The 27957-nt window shown below is 46.9% G+C and overlaps 1 protein-coding gene across 10 annotated transcripts in view; it reads left to right on the top strand.

Annotated features, from left to right (window-relative positions):
* The first annotated feature begins 410 nt into the window (after positions 1-410).
* The window catches only part of LOC101938987 (butyrophilin subfamily 2 member A1-like), a 49529-nt gene continuing 21982 nt past the window's right edge, over positions 411-27957 (top strand). For 2 of the 10 annotated variants that reach the window (XM_008177038.4, XM_065562446.1), the window contains exons 1-6: positions 412-637; positions 4196-4297; positions 4826-4936; positions 13368-13715; positions 25303-25584; positions 26457-26573. In XM_008177038.4, coding sequence (XP_008175260.1) covers positions 4837-4936; positions 13368-13715; positions 25303-25584; positions 26457-26573 — 847 coding nt within the window. In that variant the 5' untranslated portion in view covers positions 412-637; positions 4196-4297; positions 4826-4836. Of the gene's footprint in view, positions 638-2034; positions 2584-4195; positions 4301-4825; positions 4937-5127; positions 5451-13367; positions 13716-25302; positions 25585-26456; positions 26574-27957 lie in introns of those variants that run through there. The other 8 variants (XM_065562447.1, XM_065562448.1, XM_005313287.5 and 5 more) reach the window with 7 other exon arrangements.

Genomic DNA, 27957 nt, shown 5'->3' on the forward strand with positions numbered 1-27957 from the left:
AAATGTGGCCTATTTCTCAGAGAGTTTGTTTTATTTGTACCAGAAAACTTGTGAATTACTTGGAATCCCAGTGAGGCCTTTCTTGCCTTGGCCAAGGACTACTACTGAGGTCTGATTATTAGCTCTGCACCCTGGTACACTGCTTCAGTCAGAAAAATGTAGTGCTTGTGGGGGCAGAAAGCCTTGGCAGAAAATACAATTGACAGAAATATAATTGATTGTTATCACAGTGACTCTGAGGGAGCTGGGAAAAGCCTTAAAAACTAAAACTGTCACCTTCCAAACCAGGGAAAATTGCATTTTCTCTCCCTTAAATTGTCACCTTCCTGGGGCTGTGTGGGTGTGTTTCTTTAAGTTTTATATCTCTGCCTACCATAAATGGGATTCCTGTAACTTTGGTTTCACTTTCATTTGGAAGCTGCTGGAGGCATAGAGAATGTTTCAGTTCAGCTAAAATTGCAGTAAGTTAACGAGCAGTAGCTGTATGAACAGACTGGAGTCAGACGTGCCTGCCTATTGGGAAATACAGCTGTAAATACAGAGAAGTTCACTTGTAATGCAGACCTGGCAGTTCTGAAGCTGGGAGCCCTTCCTCTGCCACTAGCCTGTGCACTTCGCTGTAGGATCCAGCAGGCCGGTGAGTGTCAGCCCTCAATTGCTCTGGGTGAGGCTCTATTATTCTGCACAGGAACTGTTCTTATGGCAGGGAGTCCATCCAGGGCTCTCACTTTCCTACTTTAAATATTGCTGCAGAAATGTCTAAAATGCTCAGAGATCTGCGGCCCTTTTCCATTATCCTGTAATACAGGCTGAAATAGTGTCTGTTTATTCGCTCTTCTGCATGAAACCTGGAATTACATTTACACTTCTGCTCTGGTGACTTTCCTGTAAGCTGTCATCAGAGGAGTTTGTGCTCTCTCGTTCTCCTTCTCCATTGACTGTGTGTATTTGCCATTAGCTCATGCCACTGAAGTTCTGCTCTAAGAGATTAGAAAGGAAATGGTGTAGGCCAGATTAAATAAGGCTGCTGCAGGGAGGGGTTAATTTGAGCATGTTGGGCCATGAGGACCTTTCTATGCCAGGGAGAGGGGAGAGTTACCCAGACAGAAGGCTGATGATGTTACTTCTGCTGCTGTCCTAAGGGTTCTCCCAGGAGAGGGTTCAGCTTTAACACCTGCTAGAGCCCCATCAGCAGTAGTCACTGAGTGCAGGGGCTGAGCCAGTGCATTCCCTGGCAGCCCTGGTTGTACCCACTTCCCTGGGCTGCACTGACCCTCAATGGCTGCCTGAGCGTAGGAGAAATTAGAGATCCTCAGTGCTGGGGTGTACTGAGGTCCAACTGTGTTGGAATTACCAGCTATCGCTTTAAGGGCCCTGGAGGAGGGGTGGAGGGAGAGGGAGGAATTCCATGGTCCCATTTGCAGGCTAGAGGGCTCTGCAGCAAAGCACGTGACTGTGCCAGCAGTCACTTTACAGACAGCTTAATGCAGGGGTCTCAAACTTAGATGACCCCGAGGGCCGCATGAGGATTAGTGCATTGGCCCGAGGGCCGCATCACTGGACCCCCCCTCCCGCTGCCTCTGGCCCCGCCCCACTCCACCCCTTCCAATTAGGCCCTGCCCCTGCCCCACCTCTTCCCACCCCTTCCCCGCCCCATTCCAATCCCTTCCCTGAAGTCCCCACCCCAACGCTGCCCCCAGGGGGTGCAGAAAGGGTGCAGGGTGCAGCAGGGTCTGAGGGCAGGGAGTTGAGGTGCAGGTGGTGTGCAGGCTGCTCAGGGCAGGGAGTTGGTGTGTGGGGTACAAGAGGGGTGCGGCAGGGGGTCGGGGTGCAGGGTGCAGCAGGTGACTCAGGGCAGGGAGTGCAGGAGGGGTGCGGGATGCAGCAGGGGGCTCAGGGCAGGGAGTTGGGGATGCAGGAGGGGTGTGGGAGGTGACAGGGGGCTCAGGGCAGGGAGTTGAGGTGTGGGATGTGGCAGGGGGCTCAGGGCAGGGAGTTGAGGTGTGGGATGCGGCAGGGGGCTCAGGGCAGGGAGTTGAGGTGTGGGATGCGGCAGGGGGCTCAGGGCATGCAGGAGGGGTTCAGGGTGTGAGCTCCAGCCTGGTGCTGCTTACCTAGAGTGGCTCTGGGGTGGCAGCGCTGCTCACTGGGACCAGGGCAGGCTCCCTGCCTGCCTTGACCCCCAGCTCCAAGCTGCTCTATTCCAGGAAGCAGCTGGAACCGTGTCCCTGCAGCCCGAGGGGGAAGGGTTCAGGCTTCCCTGCTTGTGCGGCTCTTGCCGCTCTTTTAGGTACCTCCCACGAAGCTCCCACTGGCCGTGGTTCCCTGTTTCCGGCCAATGGGAACTGTGGGGGGCGGTGCCTGGAAGGAGGCAATGCCGGAGCCCTCTGCCTCCTTACCCCTTCCCCCGGCCCGAAGGGGCGTGCTGCCGGCTGCTTCAGAGAGCAGCGCGGCGCTTGCAGCATCAGGAGGCAATCCCACGGGTAGGCAGAGGGGCGGAAGGGTGCGGGGAGCGGCGAGCTTGGCGGGCCGCACACAAGAGCCCCACGGGCCACATGTTTGAGACCCCTGGCTTAATGTAAGGTGGGGAGAATTGTAGCTCTCTGTTTTAGGGGGCAGGCAGCTTTGTTTCTCTTCTTAGTGTTGTGTTCTTGTGTGGAGCTAGGCAGCCTCTCAGCATGCCTCCCAGATCAGGTCTAATAGACAAGATAGGTACTCCTCCGCCTATCTTTCCCCAGGTTGTGGATTGTTTTGGAGGTTAGCCAGGAAATAGGCATCTGGAAACCTTGAGGGAGGCAGCAGTGCACATGCATGGAGGCAGAAACTTAGGCACCTGGGGAATTTGGGCTGCAAAAACTTAGGTGCTGAGCAGCCAAGTGAGTTAAGGCACCTACAGGGTTGGGCAGCAACCAAGACGTGGTTTCATGGGTCACAGCAGTGCCTAAAAATGGGACTCAGGCACCTAAGTACCTTTGTGAATACCACCCTCTGTCCTTATCCTCGGATGCCAACAAATATCATTCTCCCCTGCTGGGGAGGGATAGCTCAGAGGTTTGAGCATTGGCCTGGTAAACCCAAGGTTGTAAGTTCAATCCTTGAGGGGGGCCATTTAGGGATCTGGGGCAAAAATCTGTCTGGGGATTGGTCCTGCTTTGAGCAGGGGGTTGGACTAGATGACCTCCTGAGGTTCCTTCCACCGCTGATATTCTATGATTCTATAATAGAGGCAGTAACTGAGGACCTGAGATATTACCAGAGGTGAGCTCTAGCAGAGTTAGGAAGAGAACACAGGTCTCTCCTGGGGCAGATCCAAGTCACTCCCACTTAGCCACACTGCCTTATGGAATGAGTATGCTAAATCTATGTGCTTAGCTTTGCTGTCTGTACAATGGACTTACTTCTGCCCAACCACGTGAACGAGGCAAGAGGCTGCAGGAAGAGCCAAACATTGGGCAAGTCTCATAAACCAGAATGTTCAGAGGGTTAGAGTAATGGTGGGAGGGTTAGTGATGAGGTATGTGGGGCAGCCCCTTAACCTCTGTTGCTGAGGTTAGGGGGAGCAGAGGGGCCAGGCAGCCATAGGAAAATGGAGTTTGTTTGTTTTTCATGCTATAAAGCAGCAAAAAAAAGATGTTTTTAAAACTGGTGAACCCTCTTTTCCTGGTTGTTATAATCCAGCAACCACTTGTCCAATTCACATCAAATTTGATAGAAATAGTTTAACTCAGCCCCACACCTAATGTTCCAATTTTGAGGCTGATAGGATCTTCCTGTAGTTTATAGATGTAGGGTAAGAAACCAGGGTTATAAAGGAAATGATTACAGTCTTAACTATGGAGTGACTACCATCACTCCATCATGCTGGGGTGGAACAGCCTCTTCCAAAGTGGGAATGACTGCTCAAACCAGGATGTGTGTGAGGCTAAACCTGCTGGGTTTAAGAGAATAAGCACATTCTTGTGTGCAGATTTCCGTAAGGCTCTTTAATTTCATATCACCATCTAAATGATAATGGTGGCTTTCTGCTCTACAATTTCACTTGCATCTTCAACCTTGCTACATGCAGGAGAGAAGAGTAAATTCTGCTGCTATTTAAAAAGCATTATCATAAAATAGCACAAGGACAGACGATACTGAACTGATTCTCTTTTCCTAAATAATTTTTATACCCTAACTTGAATTCTTTCATTGTAAGGCACCTCCTGGACTAAGGGTCCATTTCACTGGCTGTAGAGAAGCGGGAAATGTCCCAGTGATCCTGAATTGCTGAGAAGTTTCTCCTGGGCTCATGAGGAAGGTGGTAGGAAGTTTTCATCCCTTAATTTGTTTTTAAAATGCTCATTTTTCTACTTGAAAAGGTGCATTAATGACTTTAGATGATCTGTATGTATCCAAGTGACCCAGACCCAGAAATTGCAATGCCTTTTCTCACACTGCAATATAAAAATAGACACAAAATACGTTAAGGTTTTTTTTTCTTCTTGGTGATTTTCTCTTTGTAAATTTTACAACCGGACTGTTACTCTACAAAAGTTAGTGATTTTTGTGATAATATTTTTCAGTGAATTTTGCAAATGCTAGTATTAAGGCCTTTGCCCAGAATATTGGACTGTAATTTGAGATGGTGAACGGGGAAACCCAAGTTTTGCTTTGCCTTGTAACATGTCTTATGACAAAAGCAGTAGCAAACATGCACATTTTGATGCAATTATTAACTAGCACATGTCCTAGGATTCATATTGTGCTCAATGAATTTTGCCCAAATTACAGCGTGTTGCTCAGTTGGAATTTGTTTTTTCTTTTCCTTTCTGATGTATGGATCAAGTTACAATCAAGATGAGGATTTCCTTCCACTCCTACTGTGCAATGGGCAACCTCTCTCTGTGCAGTTACATCATTTCCTTTCTTATGCTCCATGTTTCTACACTGGAATCAGGTAGGAAGTCTCTTGTCACAGAGTGTATTCTACTGTTTCTCAACAGTTTTAATACCATTGATCTTTTGTTATTTTGAAACAATTCATAATAAGAGCATTTTATGTAAATTTGAGAAATACAATCCTTTTTTTGGAGGGGAGGCAGGGGAAAGATATTGATTTTTCTCCCTTTTTACTCCCCTTGGTCTCAGTGTAACCTGTACTCGGTGGATTTTTACATCGTGTTTCACCTTAAACTTTCCACCTGCCTCATCTTAAACTTCTGCAACTCTGCCTATCACTATTCAGTATTTTCATTAATTACTTGGATAATGGACTGGAGAGTATGCTGATAAAATCTGCAGATGACACCAAGCTGGGAGAGGTTGCTAGCACGTTGGAAGACAGGATTAGAATTCCAAATGACCAGCACAAATTGGAGAATTGGTCCACAATCAACAGGATGGAATTCAGTAAAGACAAGTGCAAAGCACTTCACTAAGGAAGGAAAAATCAAGTGCACAGCTACAAAATGGTGAATAAATGACTAGGTGGTAATGCTAGTAAAGGATTGGGGGCTGAAAAGGATCTGTGCTTATGGTGGATCATCGATTAAATATGAGTAAGGCTATGAATCAACCATGGAGGTCACAGCTTCCATGATTTTACGAGACCTCCATGACTTCCTGAAAATTATGATCAGCTCGGGTAGAGCTAAGTCAGCCCTGGAAAGTGGACCTCCGGCTCCAGCCCCACATGGCGGGGCTTGGGCTTCCATGATTTATTGTTTATTGTCCATGACTTTTATTTAAAATACCCGTATCAAAATCTTAGTCTTAAATATGAGTCAACAATGAGATGGAGATGCAAAAAAAAGGCTAATATCAGTCTTGGGTGTATCAGGAGGAGTGTTGCATGTAAGACACAGGAGGTAATTGTCCTGCTCTGCTTGGCACCGGTGAGGGCTCAGCCTGAGTACTGTGTCCAATTCTGGGTGCCAAATGTTAAGAATAATGTGAACAAATTGGAAAAAGTCCAGAGCAGAGCAACAAAAATGATCCATGATTTAGAAACCCTTACCTGTGAGGAAAAGTTAAAAAAACTGGGCATTTTTAGTTGTGATAAAAGAAGACTGAGGGGGATGTGATAGTCTTCAAATATGTTAAGTTCTGTTATAAAAGGACTGTGATACATTTTTCTTGATGTCCAAGGTAGGTGTGACATACCACGGTACCATCCAGACCAATGACTAGCAGTGTCACCTCGCCCTGTAACCTGGGGTGCTGTTACAATGCTTTGCTGCTGTAGTCTCCAACCTGGACTGCTCACAAACAGCCTCCAGCATGTAGGTCACTCCCAGCTATGTCTGCGTGTGCAGACTTAAAAATTGGCTCTTACCAGCCTTAAAGATTGCCACAGGGTGACCCCAACACACTACCAGTCCCAGATTTTCCTTCAGAAATGTATGTGCTAAAATATTGTTTGTTATTCCTTAAAGTGAATAATATACACACAACTTGTTACTCCACATAGAGTTACCCAGACACTTCAACTCAATCGCACTAGGTTATATAACACAATGAAAGAAATTTATTAACCACAAAGAGATATACTCAATTAAGAGCTAATTACTGAGGCATAAAGATCAGAAATGGTTAGAAGAAAAATAAAGAGAAAGCACTCAGCAGTGCCTAACTTATCAAACTACATTAGATTCAAAGCAAAGTTTTTTCATCACATGCTTTCAGCAGTCTTAATGACCAAACTCTTCAGGTCAGGACCCGTTCCCTAGAGTCTACAGGCTGCTTCCTTTGCATTTTCAGATGTAGAGAATGTGATGGGCAGGGAGAGAGATAGGGGTCTCTTGGGGTGTCTGCCTCTCCCCCACTTTGAGAAGTATTTCCAGCTGGGAGCAAAGCAACAGGCAGTCTTATGAAGAAAGGAAACTCCACAATGTTTCTTTGCTAAGATGTAGATTTTTGTCCCGCCCCAAGGAATGGCCACTTAGCAAATAATGGTCCATCAGCTTTGTTTTTATCTGACTGAGGCATCAGCTTGCTCTTTGTCTCTGAGGAACTGGCTTAGTCACTCCCCAGACTTAACTGGAAGTTATGATTTCAGCTTATGTTTATAAGGTCACATGTAACGCTCCCACATGTATTTTGCCATGATATTGATCAGCAAATGATGAGTCTTTAAATGATACCTCACAAGGCATACCCTGCACCAAGATTATTACAATAGTGTGTAGGGTTTAAATACAGGGATGTATTCCGTTATAGCAGGACAAGAAGTAATAGTCTTAATCTTCAGCAATGGAGATTTAGGTTATGTATTAGGAAAAACTTTGTAACTATAAGGTAGTTAATTCTGGAATGGATTTCTAAGGGAGGTTGTGGAATCCCCATCACTGGAGGATTTTAAGAACTGGTTGGAACACTTGTCAGGCATGATCTAGGGTTACCTGGTCCTACCTCAGCACAGGGGACTGAACTTGATAACCTCTAGAGGTCTCTTCCAAGTCCTATAATTCTCTGATTCTATGATTTTTTTCAAAATTGAGCTTGTATGTCACCGTTCCACAGATCTGTATACAAATCTACTTTTTACTTAAAGAACTGGAGAGATACAAAAAGAGAACTCAGAAAGAATAGCAGAAAATGTGGTTATTCATACATTCATAGATGATTAGGCCAGAAGGGACCATTGTGATCATTTAGTCTAACCTCCTGTATAACACAGGCCAGAGAACTTCCCTGAATTAATTCTTGTTTGAATTAGAGCAGATCTTTTAGAAAAACATCAAGCCTTGATTTTAAAAATTGCCAGTATTGGAGAATCCACCATGACCTTAATGATCTACTGCATCTTCATAAACTATTCCAATGATTAATTCCCTCACTGTGAAAAATTTGCACTTTATTTCCAGTCTAAAGCCTGGGCAAATTCTATATGTTGTACAAAACTTCTTCAAAATTACATATAAGAACATAAGTATGGCCATACTGGGTCAAACCAATGGTCTGTGTAGTTCAGTATCCTGTCTTCCAACTGTGGCCAATGCCAGATGCTTCAGAGCAAATGAACAGAACAGGCAATCATCGAATGATCCATCCACTGTCATCCAGTCCTAGCTTCTGGCAGTCAGCTGCTAGGGCCACTCATAGCATGCGGTTGCATCCCTGACCATCTTGGCTAATAGCCATTGATAAATCTGTGATATATCACACACAAGTAACAAAATATATGTTTCCCAATTATATATACAGCTGTGATTCAAGAAAATAGACCATTGGAAGAGATACCTAAAAGACACAAGAATTAATTCATAGCTTCATAGATTTCTAAATTCCAAGGCCAGAAGGGATCACTGTGATTATCTACTCTGACCCTCTGTAAAATTCAGGCCAGAGAACTTCCCCAAATTCCTTAAAAACAACATCCCCTTTCTTAAAAAAAAAATCCTATATTGATTTAAAGATTCCTAGTAATGGAGAATCCACAACAGCTGTTGGTAAATTGTTCCAATGTTTAATTACTCTCACTGTTAAAAATGTACACCTTATTTCCGGTCTGAATTTGTCTACCTTCAACTCATAGACTCACAGATTCATAGACTTTAAGGCGAGAAGGGATGATCATGATAATTTCCCATTCCTCTGATCATCCTAGTAGCCCTTTTCTGCCCCTGTTCAACTTTGAATTAATCTTTCCTAAACATGGGTACCAGCATTACACACAGTATTCCAGCTGGGGTCTCCCCAGTGCCCTGCATAATGATACTAACACTTCCCTGTTTCTACTGGAAATATCTCGCCTGATGCATCTAAGGATTGCATTAACCTTTTTCACGGCCACATCACATTGGTGGCTCAAGGTCATTCTGTGGTCAGCCAATTACACCTTTCTCCTCCTTTGTCACTTCCAACTTAAAAGTCACCAACTTACAGCAAAAATTCTTGTTGTTAGTCCCTAAAAGCCCAAAGTGCATGACCTTGCACTTTGCACTATTAAATTTCATCCCATTTCTTTTACTCCAGTTTACAAGGTCATCCAGATCTTATTGTATGATATTCTGGTCTTACTAGGTATTGGCAATACCTCCCAACTTTGTGTCATCTGTAAATTTTATTAGCACACTCTCACTTTTTGTGCCAAGGTCAGTAATAAAAATGTTAAATAGGATTGGTCCCAAGACTGATCCATGAGGAACTCCACTAGTAACCTCCCTCCAGCCTAACAATTCACCTTTCAGTATGACCCACTGTAGCTTCCCCTTTAACCAGTTCTTTATCCACCTTTCAGTTCTCATGTTAATCTCCAGCTTCTCCATTTTAACTAATTCCCATGAGGAACTGTATCAAATGCCTTACTGAAATCCACGTAGATTAGATCTACTGTATTTTCGTTGTCTAAAAAATCAGTTATCTTCTCGAAGGAGGAGATCAGGCTGGTCTGGCACAATCTACTTTTTATAAAACCATGTTGTATTTTATCCCAATTACTGTTTACTTCTATGTCCTTAACTACCTTCTCTTTCAATTTTTTCCCCAAGACCTTGCATACAATTGAGGTCAAACTAATAGGCCTATAGTTTCCCAGATGACTTTTTTTCCAATTGTCCAGTCAAAGATGTACAACCCCTAAGTTTACAGATTCATTAAAAATCCTTGCTATTGGGCTTGCAATTTCATGTTCCAGTTCCTTTAATATTGTTGGATGGAGATTATCCAGGTCCCCCAATTTAGTCCCATTAAGTTGTTTGAGTTTGACTTCCACCTCAGATATGGTAATTTCTACTTTCATATCCTCTTTTCCATTAGCCTCCCTGCCACTACCCCTAAGCTTCTCATTACCCTTATCAAAAACTGAGGCAAAGTATTTGTTTATGTGTTACGCCATGCCTAGATTATCTTTAATCTTCATCCCATCCTCAGTGCTTAGTAGCTCCGTTTCTTCTTTCCTTGTTTTCTTTTTATTTATTTGGCTATTGAATATTTTACTATTGGTTTTAATTGCTTTTGCAAGCCCCAACTCTGCCCCATCTCCCAACCTCACAATATATTTCAGTAACACATATAGCAATGCTTCATAACTTCACATCCAATGATGGACCTTAATATGTTGTTGGATTTTATGTACTAGCAAATCCAGACTTTTAAAATGATTCCTCACAAGGCATACTTGTACAAAACAAACCATAATCACATGGCAGTGGTGAATATAGGGGTTCCAGGGTGCTAATTTGAAGTACAAAGTGTCACAATGATTCATCCCCTCTTCCATTCCTTGTAGGCCTTCTGCTTTCTCTTAATAGCCTGTTTGAGATGCTTGCTCATCCAGCTTGGTATGTAACCCTTCCCTACAAATTTTTCTCCTTGCTTGGGATTCAGGCTTCAGGTAGCTTCTTCAACTTTGACTTAAAGTAATTCCAAGCCTCCTCCACATTCAGATCCTTGAGTTCCTCAGTCCAGTCCACTTCCCTAACTATTTCCCTTAATTTTTTAAGTTTGTCCTTTTGAAATCAATGACCCTAGTTGCAGATTTATTTTTTATCTTTCCATTTAGTTTAAATTGAATTAGCTCATGATCACCTGAACCAAGGTTGTCCACTACAACTAGCTGTTCTCAGAAGTCCTCACTGCTCATGAATGCCAAATCTAAAATGGTATCGGCTCTTTTGGTTCGGTGGCTATTTGGTGAAGAAATCTGTCAACGATCACATTCAGGAAAATCTGGGCCCTACTATTATTAGTAGCACTTGTCCTCCAATATATATCTGGGAAGTTAAAATACTACTGGGAGAATTGTGTGATTACAGGAGACTTTATTAAAATCATTAAAAAGGTCTCTACCCATATCCAAATCAGATGGTGGGGTCTGTAGCATACCCCAAGCACTATCCCAGGGAAGCCTCTGGTAGTTTTCTTCCCCAAAGTGTTTTTGACCGAAGTAGACTCTGTTTTATCCATTCTGTCACTTCTAATTTCTTTACAATCTCATCATTAATGTATGATGCAACTCACCTACCTTTGCCTTTATTTCTGTCTTTCCCAAACAGCACCTGCACTCCAGTCATGACTACTATTCCATCATGTTCCTGTTATCCCTATAATATCTGGTTTCACTTCCTGCACTGATAGTTCTAGTTCCTCTATTTCGTTACACAGGCTTCTTGCATTGGTGTACAAACATCTTAACTGTTGCTGCTTGGCTTCATTCAGATTCTTCACCTGATTGAGTACAGTTATTTTACTTACAGTATTGCCTACTTGACTGTTAGCTTCATTGGTATTGGCACTATCTTTCCTCTTACTGTCCATTCTCCTACCTACTGCTCTTCCTTTCTCCATTGGTGTATTCTCTCTTGATTTTCTTCCTGGTCAATATTAGGATAAGGTGTGGGGATTACGTGTGCATCTCCCAGCTGTCAAGTTCCTAGTTTAAAGCTCTGTTAATCAGTTGTGCCATCCTCCATCCCAGAAGTCTATTTTCCTCCCTACTCAGGTGGAGTCCATCCCATGAGAACAGTCCTCTGTCTGTGAATGTCTCTCAGCCATGAAATATCCCAAAGCCCTCCTTATAGCACCACTGCCTGAGGCATCTGTTGATCATCATAATCTTGTCTTGCCTTCCCTCTTCTCCTCTAGGGACAGGCAGCATCTCACTGAAGATCATCTGAGCCTCCATTTCTTTAGGCGTCTTCCCCAGCTTGGCATAGTCTCCTTTGACACGTTCCAGTGAGAATCTAGCTGTGTCATTTGAAGGACAATCAGTGAATTCTTTCCTGCTCCCATTAGAATCCCCTTCAGCCTCAGATCCACATACTGTATCTTAGCTCCTGGCAGACGGCACACCCTTTTATTCTCTGGATCAGCTTTGGTGACAGTCTGTTGAAATGGATCTTTAATGGCCCACAGCTGGGCAGATTGTTACCAGCACCAGTAGAAATTCAGAAAACAATATCCTTAATGCATAGTAATTTATTTGAGAAAGAATCATACAAGCAGTAAAGGTTACATAATGCCCATCTCCTTAATAAGCTTCAATTCCCCGAGCATAAACCTTCAGTAACTGTGTTGGCCTTACACAGTATCTTGATTAGCAAACAAAGCAGGTATAGCTACCGATTCTAGATGGAGACTTCTTTTCTTCCATTCTTTCCCCTCTCAGGTACTTGGTCTGTCAAATGTCCCCTGGAAGCAGGGTCTTGGTTACTCCAAGGCCCTCTGGTTCAAAAGTCCCTCAAAGCAGCATCTTGGTTACCCTGTGGCCTTCTGTCTCACAGCATCATGAACCTCTTCAAATGTTAATCGGGGAACTAACTTAACTAATTTACTTAGCTTAGCATTTATAACTTTTGTTCTCAAAGGAGTCACATGTTCCAGAAATATGCCCTGTCGTTTTCTCTAATTAATATTTTAGAAGGGACTGCAAAATAGGCACAGATCAATCAATTGTTACCCTCTCATCAATCATTCATTTAAGCTTTTAGCATGATGCCATCCAAAAAAGGGTCATTTTGACCCTGGGTCAGCCTGTACCAAGCCCACTGATTGCATGATTTTATGTCTTCTTTACTTTGGTGAGCTGGTTTCCCCGGCGGATATATTCCAAAGTTTGATGTTGAAACATAAATGCAGCTAGAACTTTTATTAACTATTTAAGTACAATTTCAGCACTTCCAGTACATTTTCCACACCATCTATATAATGCTAAGCGAATGCTGCTCCCAGAATCCTCTAGCAAATTCAGACACACCAAGCCATATCAAACTCATGCTTGCCACATTTATTCATATCAATCACAGAATTTCATAATAATTCAGCATCATCCCAACTCAGGCCTGTCTGTTCTTCTTAGTAGGGAGTCCCCAATCACATAGACCTGCTTTTTCCTGGTGTTGGTGTGATTTTCCAGCCTTCATCCTGTTCCTTCTGGCTGCAATTCCTCTTGTCTTTTGTTCTCCCTTGCAATCTTAGCACTTCTTAGGAATGTGTATTTTTGCAATATTAGCCCTGTTCTCACCAGATTCTGTGAGCAGGTCCTGCCTCATACCAGGCTTCTGATACAAGGGCTTATGTCTCAAGCTCTCTTCCTACTACAGGTTCCAGTCTAGCAAACAGTTTTCCACAGGTTAATTGTTCTGGTTGCAGGCATTAGCCAGCTCACAAAATTTAGAGACAGAGCTCACCCATTTTTTAATCCTCTATGGATTGGTCCTGACTAGGAAAAGTGTCTGAGTTTAGTGCAGGGTCAGCTAACACGTGCTGGCTAAGCCTGTCCTAACTTGACCCGTTTTCCAGTGCACATACACTGAGACACCATTAGCTCAGTTTTAGCTGGTCAAGTTGCAGTCTAGGCGGTTGTGAGAGATCAGCATGCATTACCTATGAAAGCAATCCACCTCCCCTCTGGTCTAACTTTCTGTGTGTCTTGGTTCCTTTAACAGTGAATTTCAAGGTGATTGGACCTGATCATCCCATCACGGTCTCTGCAGGGGAAGATGCCCTGTTACCCTGTCACCTCTCCCCCAGCATGAATGCTCAGGAGATGGAGGTGCGCTGGTTCCAATCCAAGGACTCTGAACTTGTCCATCTGTATCAGGATGGAAAAGATCAGACTGAGCTGCAAATATCAAAATATCGGGACAGAACAGAGCTGCTGAAGGACGGTATCGTGGATGGAAGAGTTGCCCTGCATATACGCAACATCACCCCCTCTGACCAAGGACAGTTTATCTGTTTCTTCCGGTCACCCAGCTTTTTTGGGGAAGCCACTCTGGAACTGAAGGTGACAGGTCAGTAACTTGGCTGCTAATTTGAGTTCCCAGAAGAAGAAGAATTTATTTTGAGGTGTAACTTAATGTGTCTCATTTTCATACCAGTATCCAGAATTCCCTTCTATCTGTCTAGCAGAGAAAGGTGTAATACACACTAATGGCTGGAAATTGAAGCTAGAGAAATTCAGACTGGAAATAAGGCATAATTTTTTAATAGTGAGAGTTGTCATAAACAGACAGTTAAGGGTTAATGCCTCTTTTACCTGTAAAGGGTTAAGAAGTTCACCTAGCCTAGCTGACACCTGACCAGAGGAACCAATGGGGGGACAAAATGTTTCAAAAGGAAGGAGGGAAGTTCCCTTTGTCTGGGTCAGTTTTCAGTTTTGACCAGAGTGGGAAAGCTCCAGAAATCAGCCTCTTATCAAATAGTGAGTATTAGTGAAGGGAATAAATAGGTTTATGTTTATTTTCTTTGTAATTTGTCTTGGGCATTAGGGAATAATCAAATTGGGTAATTTTTGTGTAACTAAGTTTTGGCCCAGGGGAACATCCTCTGTGTTTTGAATCTGTTGTCTGTGAGATCAGCTTGTATGCTATCTCCCAGGGAGTTTTCTTTTACCTTCCTTAATTAAAAGTCTTATTTTTAAGAACCTGATTGATTTTTCCTTGTGTTAAGATCCATGGGGATTGGATCTGGACTCACGAGGAATAGGTGGGGGAAGGGAGGGGGGATGGTTAAATTCTCCTTGTGTTAAGATCCAAGCCTCGGGGGGCACCATGATGCTGGGGAGGGGGGTACGGGTGCTCAGGGGTGAGTCACGGAACTACTCCTACACTACGCTCGGACGTATCTGTGGATATGACAAATGGTTGGTTGAAGTCCGTGGCCCTCAGTACAGGGTCAGACGTAAGGGCTGCCTTAAGCTGGTTAAAGACTTTGTGACACTTCTTAGTCCACTGAACTGCATTTGGCTGTTTTTTCCTGGTCAGGTCTGTCAGTGGGGTGGCAATTTGGCTGTAGTGTGGTAATACCCGGCCAAGCCCAGGAAGGTTTGGACCTACTCTTTTGACTTAGGGACAGGCCAATTTTGGATAGCATTTACCTTATCCTATAGGGGGTTGATAGTACCTTGACCCATGTGGTGTCCAAGGTACATTACCCTGTTTAGGCCTTTTTGACACTTTTTGGCCTTAACAGTTAATCCTCCCTTATGTGCTGGAAGACAGCTTGAGGTGTTCCAGGTGTTCTGCCCATGAATCTGAGAATATAGCCACATCGTCAAGGCAGGTGACTTCAAATTCCCCAAATCCAGCCAGAAGGTTATCTACCAGTCTCTGGAAGGTGGTGGGTGCATTTCGCAGTCCAAAAGGGAGCGCATTAAATTCATACAGCCCCACATGGGTGATGAAGGCTGACCTTTCTTTGGCTGGGTCATCTAGTAGCATTTACCAGTATCCCTTAGTGAAGTCTAAGGTGGAGATGAACTGGGCACGTCCCGGTTTCTCCAACAGCTCATCTGTGCATGGCATTGGATAGTTTTCTGGGCGAGTTACAGCTTTTAGCTTATGGTAGTCCACACAAAAGTGGATTTCCCTATCTGGTTTGGGAACCAGAACCACTGGAGAAGCCCATGCACTCTCAGAGGGGCGGATTACACCCATCTATAACATGTCCTTGATCTCCCTTTCTATTGCGCTTTTGGCTTGAGGAGCCATCTGGTAGGGTTGGGCTCTAATTGGGCGAGCATCACCTGTGTCAATGAAGTGGTACGCCCGTTCTGTCCATCCTGGGGTCACTGAAAACATAGGCGCGAAGCTGGTACACAGCTCTTGAATTTGCTGTCGCTGCTTACGCCCAGGGGTTATGGAAAGACTCACCTCTTTCATGCCACCGTTGCTTTTTTCTTCATAGTATATTCCTTCAGGCCACTCAGTGTTGTCTCTCTCCTGAGCTGTAAACTGGAGAACCTTGATTTCTCGGGAATAAAAGGGCTTTAGAGAATTAACATGGTATACTTTAGGTTTTAGGGTAGGGTCTGGGAACGCTATGATGTAATTAACAGTTCCCAGATGTTCTCGGACCATAAATGGACCTTCCCACAACGCTTCCATTTTATTGGCCTGGAGTGCTTTCAGTACCATGACTTGGTCACCTACTTTGAAGGAACACTCTCTGGCATATTTATCATACCAGGCCTTTTGCTCTTGTTGAGCATGTTGTAGGTTTTCTCGAGCAAAGGCTAGAGAGTCTTTGAGGGTGTATTGCAGCTAGGTTACAAAGTCCAAAATGTTAGTTCCTGGAGAAGATGTAACCTCCTCCCATTGCTGCTTCACCAACTGTAATGGCCCCTTAACTTCGTGGTCATAAACGAGTTCAAAGGGTGAAAATCCCCAATTGGGATGTGGTACAGCCCTGTAGGCAGAGAGCAACTACTGCAACACTAGGTCCTAATAATTGGAGTGTTCATTCACAAATTTATGTATCATGGCCCCCAAAGTCCCATTAAACTTCTCCACTAGGCCATTCGTTTGATGGTGGTAAGGTGTGGCAACCAAGTGGTTCACCCCATGAGCTTCCCAAAGATGTTTCATGGTCCCTGCCAGGAAGTTAGTTCCCAAATCTGTAAGGATGTCGGAGGGACAACCTACCCTGGCAAAAATGTCTGCCAATACCTGGCTTACACTTTTAGTCCTGGTGTTGCTTAGAGCTACTGCTTCTGGCCATCGGGTGGCAAAATCCATGGAAGTCAGTATGTACAGCTTTCCTCTGGGTGTCTTCTTAGGGAAAGGACGCAGAATATCCTCAGCTACTCACTTAAATGGAACCTCAATTATGGGGAGAGGCTAGAGAGGGGCGTTGACCTGGTCTCGGGACTTTCCCACCCTCTGGCACAACTCACAAGACCAGACATAGGTAGAAATGTCCTTGCCCATTCCCTCCCAGTGGAATGACTTCCCCAAACGGTCCTTGGTCCTGTTCACCCCAGCATGGCCACTAGGGTGATCGTGGGCTAAGCTCAAGATCTTTCCCCTATACTTAGTTGGAACTACCAACTGTCTCTGAGGATGCCAGTCCTCCTTGTGCCCACCAGAAAGAGTCTTTTTGTATAAGAGTCCTTCTATAACAAACTTGGATCTGTTAGAAGAGCTGAGGCGGTGGGTTGCTCTGTGCTGCCGTCCAAGCTCCCTTGAGTCTCTCATCTGCTTCCTGCTCTGCCTGGAACTGCTCCCTTGATGCTGGAGACATTACCTCATTGCAGTTCCAAACTGACCAAAGGAATGGGGGTGACTCACTCGAGAATCTAACAGATTCTTTTGTTGCTGCCTAGGCCAGCGTCCTTTATCCCTGTGAGGCTGGGCTGGGTTTGTCCCATACATACCCTGATGAGGTGTGAACTGCCTCTCTGTTTTTGCCTGGGCTTGCTTTAAGCCATGAGGATACATTTTCAGCCTCATAACTATATACATGAAACTATAACCTTACTATAACATTACTGCAACAATTACTATAACATCACTATAACAACCATGCTCAGTGCATCATGAGCCTTCGGAAGACCTCCCACACGACAAACTTTGCATTGGATACCACACAATCATTTTATAAAGTTCAACATGGGGGTGTAGGGTGTTCCCCCGAGGTACAGAGCGTCACAATCTATGTACTCTCTGTCTCAATACTCTGTATCTTCTGCTTGGTTCCTGCAGGTCTGTAGATTGTTTCCTGGCTCTGAGTAGTCGTTTTCACTATATCTGGCAGCAGAGAGGGGCTTCCTTATGAGTCTGCTGCAGACTATGGATCTCAGGAAACAGAGTGAGACCAAGGATATAAAGTTTAAACCACAACTCTCTCTGTTAGTTACACAACAATATGGCTGCTACAGACAACTGAGCCTACAGAGACCAGAGAGCCCCTGCATCTTGTGAGATTCCTTATACCTGGAGGCCCTCTGGTGATTATGCAGGACTAGATTTAAAGACACAATACTACAATATACTAAAGGGGCTTTTACCAGCACAGCTGTGTCAGTCAGACTCATACCTTTTCACACCCCTGGTGGGTAGAGCTATGCCAGCAGAAGTCTGTAGTGTAGATGTGCCATCAGTTTCATGGTCATTACACTTAGCTCATTTAAAACATTCCAGGAAGCCACTCTGTATTTAAATACTAATATTGTATTACTTGCATTTCAATATTCATTCTTAATCCATTCTGATGGTTGATTTGTATTGTAACCACTTATTTTCCACCAAGGAGACAAAAACAAGACCAGCAACCTTGTCAGTGGAGCTCAGGATGCAGCATCTGTGGACTAATGGGCCTGTCTGTAAATGAAAAGGGCTTGAATAATGCAGAAGATGGTGAGCCCTTCACCTTCCCTGGTGTACCACAGAGCCAAGGGCTGTGGTGGCTTCCTAATCAGCAATTTGTGCGGGGGAGCTCAGAGGAGGAAGATAGGACTTTGGAAACTGTATTGATGTGCTGGGGTCAAGGCCAATGTCATCAGATGTTGGCTGCGCGTGTGTTCTCTCTGCGTGCTGCTCTGGCTCGAGAGCCCATACAGCAGCCTCCAATTGAATTGCCCAATAACAACAGACCTGTCAGTAGCAAAGGGACTCGCTCAGGTTTATAGTTGATGAAGCATGGTGTTAAAGCCCTATACATGCTACGGGTACACTTAACACATGTATTACAACGGACGCAACTCAGTCAGTGGCGGGATTTTCTGCTCCCCCTTGGCCAAAGACTCTCCCTCTGAGACTTCATTTATACCCCAATACAAACAAGTTATGTGTTGCCCCTCTGATGTGGCTAGTCGCCCCACCCATCCCACGTGGTTTGTTACCACCCATTACCTTGTACATGTTGGTTTGATCAAAATATCTCTATCCATCACACTGTCATCCTGACCTTATCTTTAGGAGGGGTCAGTGTGTTCTCATTATCTTTGGGAGGGTAGGGTTGCGAGGTGTCCGGTTTTAGACAGGAGCAACCGGTCGAAAAGGGACCCTGGCAATCCGATCAGCGGCGCAGCGGAGGTAAGGCAGGCTCCCTGCCTCCTGTGGCTCCATGCAGCTCCCAGAAGTAGTGGCATGTCACCCCTCTGGCTCCTACGCATAGGGGCAGCCAGGAGGCTCTGCATGCTGCCCCCGCCTCAAGGCCTGGCTCTGCTGCTCCCCTTGGCCGGGAACCATGGCCAATGGGAGCTGAAGGGGTGGCACCTGCAGATGGGGCAGTGTGCAGAGTCGCCTGGCATCACTTCCATGTACGAGCCAGAGTGGGGACATGCCACTGCTTCCGGGAGTTGCTTGAGGTACGCACTGCCTGGAGCTTGCACCCCTGACTCCCTCCATGCCCCAACCCCTTGTCCCAGCCCTGATCCCCCTCCTGCCCTCTGAACCCCTCAATCCCAGCCTGGAGCACCCTCCTGTACCTCAAACACCTCATATAATCATAGAATATCAGGGTTGGAAAGGACCTCAGGAGGTCATCTAGTTCAACCCCCTGATCAAAGCAGGATCAATCCCCAACTAAATGATCCCAGCCAGGGCTTTCTCAAGGCGGGCCTTAAAAACCTCTAAAGAAGGAGATTCTACCACTTCCCTAGGTAACCCATTCTAGTGCTTCACCACCCTCCTAGTGAAAAAGTTTTTCCTAATATCCAACCTAAACCTCCCCCACTGCAACTTGAGACCATTACAGTTTTTCAAGGCTTATTTGGTATTTGTACATTAAATAATACGAAAAACATCATATTTAATATTACATAATATATGAATCCAGAGAGAAGCCGGAGAGAAGCCGTGAGGCAGAGAATACCGGCGCCTGCAGCCCCGGAGTACTGTGTCCCCAGTAGGCACGGGGCCCCGGCTTCTCTCCCCTGCTGGGCACTAGGCGGGCCCCGTGCCTGCTGGGGACAGAGAACACTGGTGCCCACAGCCTGAATTCCCGGAGTTCTCTGTCCCCGGCAAGTGCGGGGCTGCGGCTTCTCTCCGGCTTAAGCCACGGCCCCGCGCCTGCCTGGGACTGAGAACACCAGCGCCCGCAGCCTGCAGCCCCGGAGTTCTCTGTCCCCGGCAGGTGCGGGGCCGTGGCTTCTCTCCCCTGCTGGGCACTAGGCAGGTGCACATAAATGCCCCGGCGGGCGCCATGGCACCTGCGGGCACTGCGTTGGGGACCTCTGTTATAGTCCATTCATCCAGCCCATACCTCTTTAACTTGCTGGCAAGAATACTGTGGGAGACCATATCAAAAGCATTGCTAAATTCAAGGAATAACACGTCCACTGCTTTGCCTTCATCCACAGAGCCAGTTATCTCATCATAGAAGGCAATTAGGTTACTCAGGCATGACTTGCCCTTGGTGAATCCATACTGACTGTTCCTGATCACTTTCCTCTCCTCTAAGTGCTTCAGAATTGATTCCTTGAGGACCTGCTCCATGATTTTTCCAGGGACTGAGGTGAGGCTGACTGGCCTGTAGTTTCCTGGATCCTCCTTCGCCTTTTCAAAAATGGGCACTACATTAGCCTTTTCCAGTCATCCGGGACCATCCCCTATGGCCATGAGTTTTCAAAGATAATGGTCAACGGCTCTGCAATCACATCCGCCAACTCTTTTAGCACCTTCGGATGCAGTGCATCTGGCCCCATGGACTTTTGCTCGTCCAGCTTTTCTAAATAGTCCTGAACCACTTCTTTCTTCACAGAGGGCTGGTCACCTCCTCCCCATACTGTGCTGCCCAGTGCAGTAGTCTGGGAGCTGACCTTGTTCCTTCAGACAATGCTTTTTTTGCCTCTGAGTACATTAGCTTTTTCCACATCCTTGGTCACTAGGTTGCCTCCCCCATTCAGTAAGGGGCCCACACTTTCCTTGACTTTCTTCTTGTTGCTAACATACGTGAAGAAACCCTTCTTATTACTCTTAACATCTCTTTCTAGCTGCAACTCCAAGTGTGATTTGGCCTTCCTGATTTCACTCCTGCATGCCTGAGCAATATGTTTATACTCCTCCCTGGTCATTGTCCAATCGTCCACTTCTTGTAAGCTTCTTTTTTGTGTTTTAAGATCAGCCAGGATTTCACTGTTAAGCCAAGCTTAACACCTACCATATTTACTATTCTTTCTACACATCGGGATGGTTTGTTCCTACAATCTCAATAAGGATTCTTTAAAATACAACCAGCTCTCCTAGACTCCTTTCCTCCTCATGTTATTCTCCCTGGGGATCCTGCCCATCAGTTCCCTGAGGGAGTCAAAGTCTGCTTTTCTGAAGTCCAGGGTCCATATTCTGCTGCTCTCCTTTCTTCCTTGTGTCAGGATCCTGAACTTGACCATCTCATGGTCACTGCCTCCCAGGTTCCCATCCACTTTTGCTTCCCCTACTAATTCTTCCCTGTTTGTGAGCAGCAGGTCAAGAAGAGCTCTGCCCCTAGTTGGTTCTTCCAGCACTTGCACCAGGAAATTGTCTCCTACAATTTCCAAAAACTTCCTGGATTGTCTGTGCACCGCTGTATTGCTCACCCAGCAGATATCGGGGTGATTGAAGTCCCCCATGAGAACCAGGGCCTGTGATCTAGTAACTTCTGTTAGTTGATGGAAGAAAGCCTCATCCCCCTGGTCTGGTGGTCTATAGCAGACTCCCACCACGACATCACCCTTGTTGCTCACACTTCTAAACATAATCCAGAGACTCTCAGGTTTTTCTGCAGTTTCATACCGAAACTCTGATCAGTCAGACTGCTGTCTTACATACAGTGCAACTCTCCCACCTTTTCTGCCCTGCCTGTTCTTCCTGAACAGTTTATATCCATCCATGACAGTACTCCAGTCATGTGAGCTATTCCCAGCAAGTCTCTGTTATTCCAATCACATCATAATTCTTTGACTGTGCCAGGACTTCCAGTTCTCCCTGCTTGTTTCCCAGACTTCTTGCATTTGTGTATAGGCATTTAAGATAACTCGCTGATTGTCCTGCTTTCTCAGTATGAGGCAAGAGTCCTCCGGCTCGTGCTTCCTCCTGGTATCCCATTTCCCCACTTACCTCAGGGCTTTGGTCTCCTTCCCCCGGTGAACCTAGTTTAAAGCCCTCCTCATTAGGTTAGCCAGCCTGCTCATCCCCAGCCCCACCCCAGAGTCTGCACACCCATCCAGAGCTCACCCCCCCCCCATGCCCCAACCCCCCTGCCCAGGGCCTCATCCCCCTCCCGCACTCTGAACCCCTCAACCCCAGCCCATAGTCCCCTCCTGTACCCCAAACCCCTCCTCCCCAGCCCCACCCCAGAATCTGCACCCCCAGCCAGAGTCCTCACACACCCCTGCACCCCAACCCCCTGCCCCAGCCCAGAGCCCCCTTCTGCACGCTAAACCTCTCAGCCCCAGCCCAGAGTGCTCTCCTGCACTCCAAATGCCTCATCTCTGGCCCCACACCAGAGCCTGCATCCCCAGCTGGAGAACTCACCCCCCAGCCTGGAGCCCTCACCCCCCAGCCTGGAGCCCCCTCCCACAACCTGAACCCCTCTGTAACAATGTGGGACTCACCCCTGCAGTGCCTCCTGCTGGTCATCTCAGGAATTAGCTCTCCAGCTGTCAGAGTGCACTCTGCAGGCCGGTGATCTGCCTTACCACTGGCCCCGTGTCCCTCCCAGGACCCTGATTCCCCTTTCTCTGGGGTGCTGCCCCTCTGGCAGTAACCCCCAATCTCAAGGTCTCCCCTCCCAGGGTAACCCCTATCCCCACCTCACCTCAGTGTAAGGCTACTGCCAGTCACCAACTAGCCCCCGTTCCCTAGGGCAGACTGCAGTATAAGCCACTCATCACTGACAAGGAGGGTTTGGACCTGCTGCCTTTCTCTACAACCTAGTACCTCTATGGGGCCTTGGACAAGGCCCTGCAGCCTGAGGAGTTACCAGCCTGGAGCTCCCCAGCCCCTCTGGCCTTTCCCCAGCCCTGCCTTACTCTAGGTACCCTGAGCTTCCCAGCAACCAGTCCCCCCTCTCTCTGAAAGCAGAGAGAGACTCTTTGGGCTCCTGGCTCGCAGCCTCTTATAGGGGCCAGCTGGGCTCTGTTTGGGGTGTGGCCGCAGCTCTGCCTGCTTCCCCCAGTCAGCCCAGTGGCTGCCTTCTCCTCCCACAGCCCTTTCCTAGGGCTGTTTTAAGCCTCTCAGGGCAGGAGCAGGTGTCCGCCCTGCTACACCCTCATTACTGGCCCAGAACCCACACCCCCAGCCCAGAACCCATACCCCCTCCCACACCCCAACCCCAACCCCCTACCTTAGCCCGGAGCCCCCATACTCTGAACCCCTTGGCTCCACCCCCGAGCCCGGAGCCCCCTCCTGAACCACAAAACCCTCATCCCTGGCCCCACCCCAGAACCCACACCCCAAGACGGAGCCCTCACCCTCATCCCCTCCCACACCCCAACCCCCCTGACCCAGCCCAGTGAAAGTGAGTGAGTGAAGATGGGGAGAGCGAGTGACAGAGGGAGGGGGGATGGATTGAGGGGGGCAGAGCCTCAGAGAATGGGCAGGGTATGGGCAGGGACTCAGAGGAGGGGTGGGGCAGGGGGCAGGCCAAGGGTGTTCAGGTGTGTGCAGGGTCGGTGCAACCTATTAGGCAACCTAGGCGGTCGCCTAGGGCACTAGGATTTAGGGGGGCGGCATTTTCTTCGGCGGCGACCGCAGCCGCCGGATCTTCGGCCGCCCCGGTCGCTGCTGGCATTTAGGCGGAGGGAGCTGGGGCAGGGGGGCGCAGGGAGGGCCGCCTGCAGCAAGTAAGGAGGGGGCGGCACGCAGGGGAACTCCCCGCCCCGGCTCACCTCTGCTCCGCCTCCTCCCCTGAGCACACCACCCCGCTCTGCTTCTCTCCCTCCCAGGCTTGTGGCGCCAAACAGCTGATTGGCACCGCAAGCCTGGGAGGCAGAAGTGGAGCAGCGACGGCGTGCTCGGGGAGGAGGCGGAGCAGAGGTGGGCTGGGGTGGGGAACTGCCGCATGGCTCCCCAGGCCAGGGGGGGAACTGCCACGGGGGGGGGTGTCTCAGGGCAGAGGAGGGGTGGGGAGCTGCCGCAGGGCTCGGGGAGGGGGTGGAGCAGAGGTGAGCTGGGGTGGAGAGCTGCCGCACGGCTCCCCAGGCCAGGGGGCGAACTGTCACAAGGGGGGGGGGTCTCAGGGCGGAGGGGGGTTGGGGAGCTGCCGCAGGGCTCGGGGAGGGGGTGGAGCAGAGGTGAGCTGGGGTGGGGAGCTGCCGCACGGTTCCCCGGGCCGGGAGCTGCCGCGAGGGGGAGGGGGCAACTCAGGGTGGAGGGGAGGGTTGGTAGCTGCCGCAGGGAGGGCGCCTCAGGAGTGGTGGTGGGGGGGAAGCTGCCGCGGTGGGGGGGCCCTCAGGGTGGGGAGCTGCCGCAGGGCTTGGGGAGGGCGCAAGGTGCAAGTTTCGCCTAGGGCATGAAACATCCTTGCACTGGCCCTGGGTGTGTGAGCAGAAAGTTGGCAAACCTAGGGGGTGTTCATACTATGCTTGGTATGGGGTACTGTGGTACCACCCTTCTGGAATGTGTTTGTGTGAGTGTCCTGTGCCTAGCACTTCTCAGGAATGTGTGTGTTTCTGCAATATCAGCCCTGTTCTTGCCAGATTCTGTAAACTTAGAAGCAGGTGTGTTTTATAGCAGGGCCTGCCTTCTGCTCACAGCCTGACTTTCGCTAACTTTGCTTTAGATCAGCAAAGCTTGCCCACTACTTTAGTTCAGGCCTCAAACCAGGCCTCTGATACAAGGTGTGTCTCAGACTCTCTCTTTCCACTACAGCCCGTATGTTGACACACAACAGATTCACTGGCCGCAAATGTGTGTGTGAGAGAGGGTTGACAGAAGGCAGCAGGCCACATGTGCTCCTCTCCCTTACTCTGTACTAGGGCTGTGGAGTAACTGCTTACCTGCTACTGCAGCTTGGCACTTGTGGTTTCTAATCCTCAGCCCCTCATACATTCCATAGAGTCATAGATGTAAGGGCCAGAAGGGACTTTTATGATCATCTAATCTGACATTCTGTCTGACACAGGCCAGAGAATTTCACCCAGTGATTCCCGCATCCAGCCCAGTAACTTATGGGTGAGAGAGAGCAATTTTTAATTTTTTTTTTTTTTTTTTTAGGAAGAGACTTACAATTCTGATTTAAGGACTACAGGAAATGGAGAATCCACCATGTCCCTTGTTCCAGTGATTAAGTACACACACTGTGAAAAATTTGCACCATATTTGGTCTGTCTTCAACTTCCTGCCACTGGAATTGTTATTTCCTGGAGCTCACAGCCAGTTTAGTTGGGCTGCTCTCTCTGTTCAATGATACAGTCTATCATTTTATTCTTGATCTGAAATATGCTGTTCACGTTGAAATAGGCTTCCAGCTTTAGGTCTTAGGCAATAGTGAAACACTTCTCATAACCAGAGCTCAGCAGTGACACAGTGAAAGGCTCCTGCATTTCTGCATAATCTCTGTAGAAGGGACAACGATCCACTTTTCTCTTCTCCTGAAGGATTAAACGCTTGCCTTCCAGGCTGAAGAGATCCATATAGCTTGTGTAGGGTTCACATGTGTCATTCCATTCCCCTCCAGGTCTGGGCTCTACTCCTCGCATCTCTATTGACAGCTACCAGAGCAGAGGGATCCACATGGTGTGTGAATCTGCTGGATGGTACCCGAAGCCCCAGGTGCAGTGGAGAGACCTGAAGGGGCAGCACTTACCATCCCTGACAGAAAAAATAATTCAACATGATACTGGCCTGTTTGAAGCACAAATTTCCATTATTGTAACAGAAACTTCCAGTCAGGATCTGTCCTGCTCTGTCAGCAACTCCCACCTCAACCAAGGGAAAGAATCCATGGTCTACATCGCAGGTTGGTGTCCATGAAAGCCACACAGTTCAGCAACTCAGAAAAAATGTGATATGTTTAATTTAATTTAAGTATTGGATTTACAACGTGCATGTGCATAGAGCTGCTCTGAGGCTATTCATTAAACACAGCGTGTGTTGAATTTAGGGAAGGTTAGACTTTATGAACCTGCCTTCCAAACTGCAGATGGAGTATAATGAAACATGACTAATTTTGGTGGGGAGTGTTCAATAGTGTGTTTTATTGCTAACAGTTGCGAACACTGTTAACATGCCTGGAGTTGAATTGGCATTCACAATGGAAAGGGAGTCTTGAAAAAATTCCGTAGTGTAGAAAAGGCCTCTTTGTGCAGCCAGAATGGGCTCTCCAAACTGGAGCTGGGAAGGAAATAGTTTCCTGTCCCATGAAGTTTTTCAAATTTTCAAAAAATTTCCTTTTCCCCATGGGGAAAAAACTGACACGTTTCAAAAGTTTTCATTAAAACAAGAAAGAGAGACTCCCCACTTCACAATAGCCTGCTGGTCAGGACTCTTACCTGAGTTTGGGGGTCAAATCCCTGCCCCAAATCAGGCAGAGCAGGAATTTGACTCTGGATATCCCCTGTGAGTGTCCTAGCCACTGGGCTACTGGCTATTCAGGGGTTTTGCTCCTCTGGTTTTGACTAGAAATCCCATCCTGGACCCAAGAACCTTTTCCTGTAAAATATTTGGTTATGATGAATTGACGTTTTCTGACAAAACAAAAGCAAAAAAATTTAGTTGAAAAATTCCTGATAATTTCTACTCCAACCAGTGGCTTATGATCACCACAAAAGTCCTACTAGTGATACATCTGTTCTATCAACGTTTTCAAGTTAATGAGGCTTTGTCTTGCAGATTCTTTCTTCCTGGGGGCCTGCCCCTGGAATGTGGCTGTGTACATACTCCTGGTTGCTTTGGGTTTGCTCATTTTCACGGCCAGCTTCTTCTTCTGGAAGCAACACAAGGCAAAAGGTAAAGTTATAAGGGGAGAGTACAATGTACTCAGAGATTTCCTTTAAAATATAAATTAGTCTAGAGTGGAGGTGACTTCTCCATAGTTAAAGATGCAGCTACATTTTTATTTGAAGCCATATTTTGCATCATCTCTAAATTTCCCAAGAAAAGTCAGATTACCATAAATTGACAAGGAGTCTGGTGGCACCTTAAAGACTAACAGGTTTATTTGGGCATAAGCTTTCGTGGGTAAAAACCCCACTTCTTCAGATTTTTTACTCACTAAAGCTTATGCCCAAATAAACCTGTTAGTCTTTAAGGTGCCACCAGACTCCTCATTCTTTTCGTGGATACAGACTAACACGGCTACCTCCTGATACTTGGTACCATAAATTGGAAGTTCTAGACAGGCCTTGGGTGTAATTTGTGAGAGAAATCTGAAGTCTTCCATTACTTTTTGGCCATATCTTGGGAAATAAATGAAGGGCCTAGGAGCCACATGAAACATATCACTTGATTCCCATTGCTAATTTCTAGTGTGGATGAAACCAAATGATAAAGCCAGTGTCGATAATTTACAATATGAAATGATTAGATCTTCACTTTAGAAATACAGAGTGCTAATAGAACACCTGCGCAGTGCAGCGAGAGAGACACTTTCCCGTCAAAATGCCCTTAGCCTAAAAAAGTTGCACTGGGCTTGGGAATAAGAGTTCTGGGCTCACATATGCCACTGATTGGTTTTATGCACTTCACAGCCCTGATCAGAGAGCACAGCCAGATATTCTACACTAGCAGGGTTAAAGCAGCAAATCTTTTAAGTGAAGACAAGCCCTTGATGTCTTGTACTAACTCACACAGAAGGTCTGTGGTAGACCCAGGAATTGGACTAAGGTCACTGAAGTCCCAGGCTATGGTTCTAACCCCTACCTCTCCGAGGCCTGTCTGCAAAGGTTGCCACCCCCTTTCTTAGCTCATCAAGCTTTAATGCAGAGGACCAATGATTAGCTAAATAGAGACCACTTTAAAAGTAACACCTGCAATTATTATTTTCATTTCCCTTCCTGCAGCCTGGTGTTATTAACTGTCACCACCCAAACCCTGCTCTGCATAGGGAGCTATTCATTTCTTCATGGGCTTTCCCATGATGCTCACCACTGCAGTGTCTGAGCCTCACAAATTGCCTGCTAGCTCTGGTAGTATTAGTCCTTTTCCTCTCCTGTAGCCTGTTTTTTCAAAGAATCTTTTATCCTGCACAAGGGTCAAGCAATGGTGCCTGATCCTATGGGGCTGCTGAGGGTCCCTTCCTGAACTGTCAGACAACATGCCATTCTCTCTCTGTCACTATTTTCCTTTCCAGCAATTCTGTGTTTTTCTGTACTCCCAAGTCCAGCGTGGATAG

Source organism: Chrysemys picta, chromosome 12 (genome assembly GCF_011386835.1).
Source record: "Chrysemys picta bellii isolate R12L10 chromosome 12, ASM1138683v2, whole genome shotgun sequence".
Lineage (NCBI taxonomy): Eukaryota > Metazoa > Chordata > Testudines > Emydidae > Chrysemys > Chrysemys picta.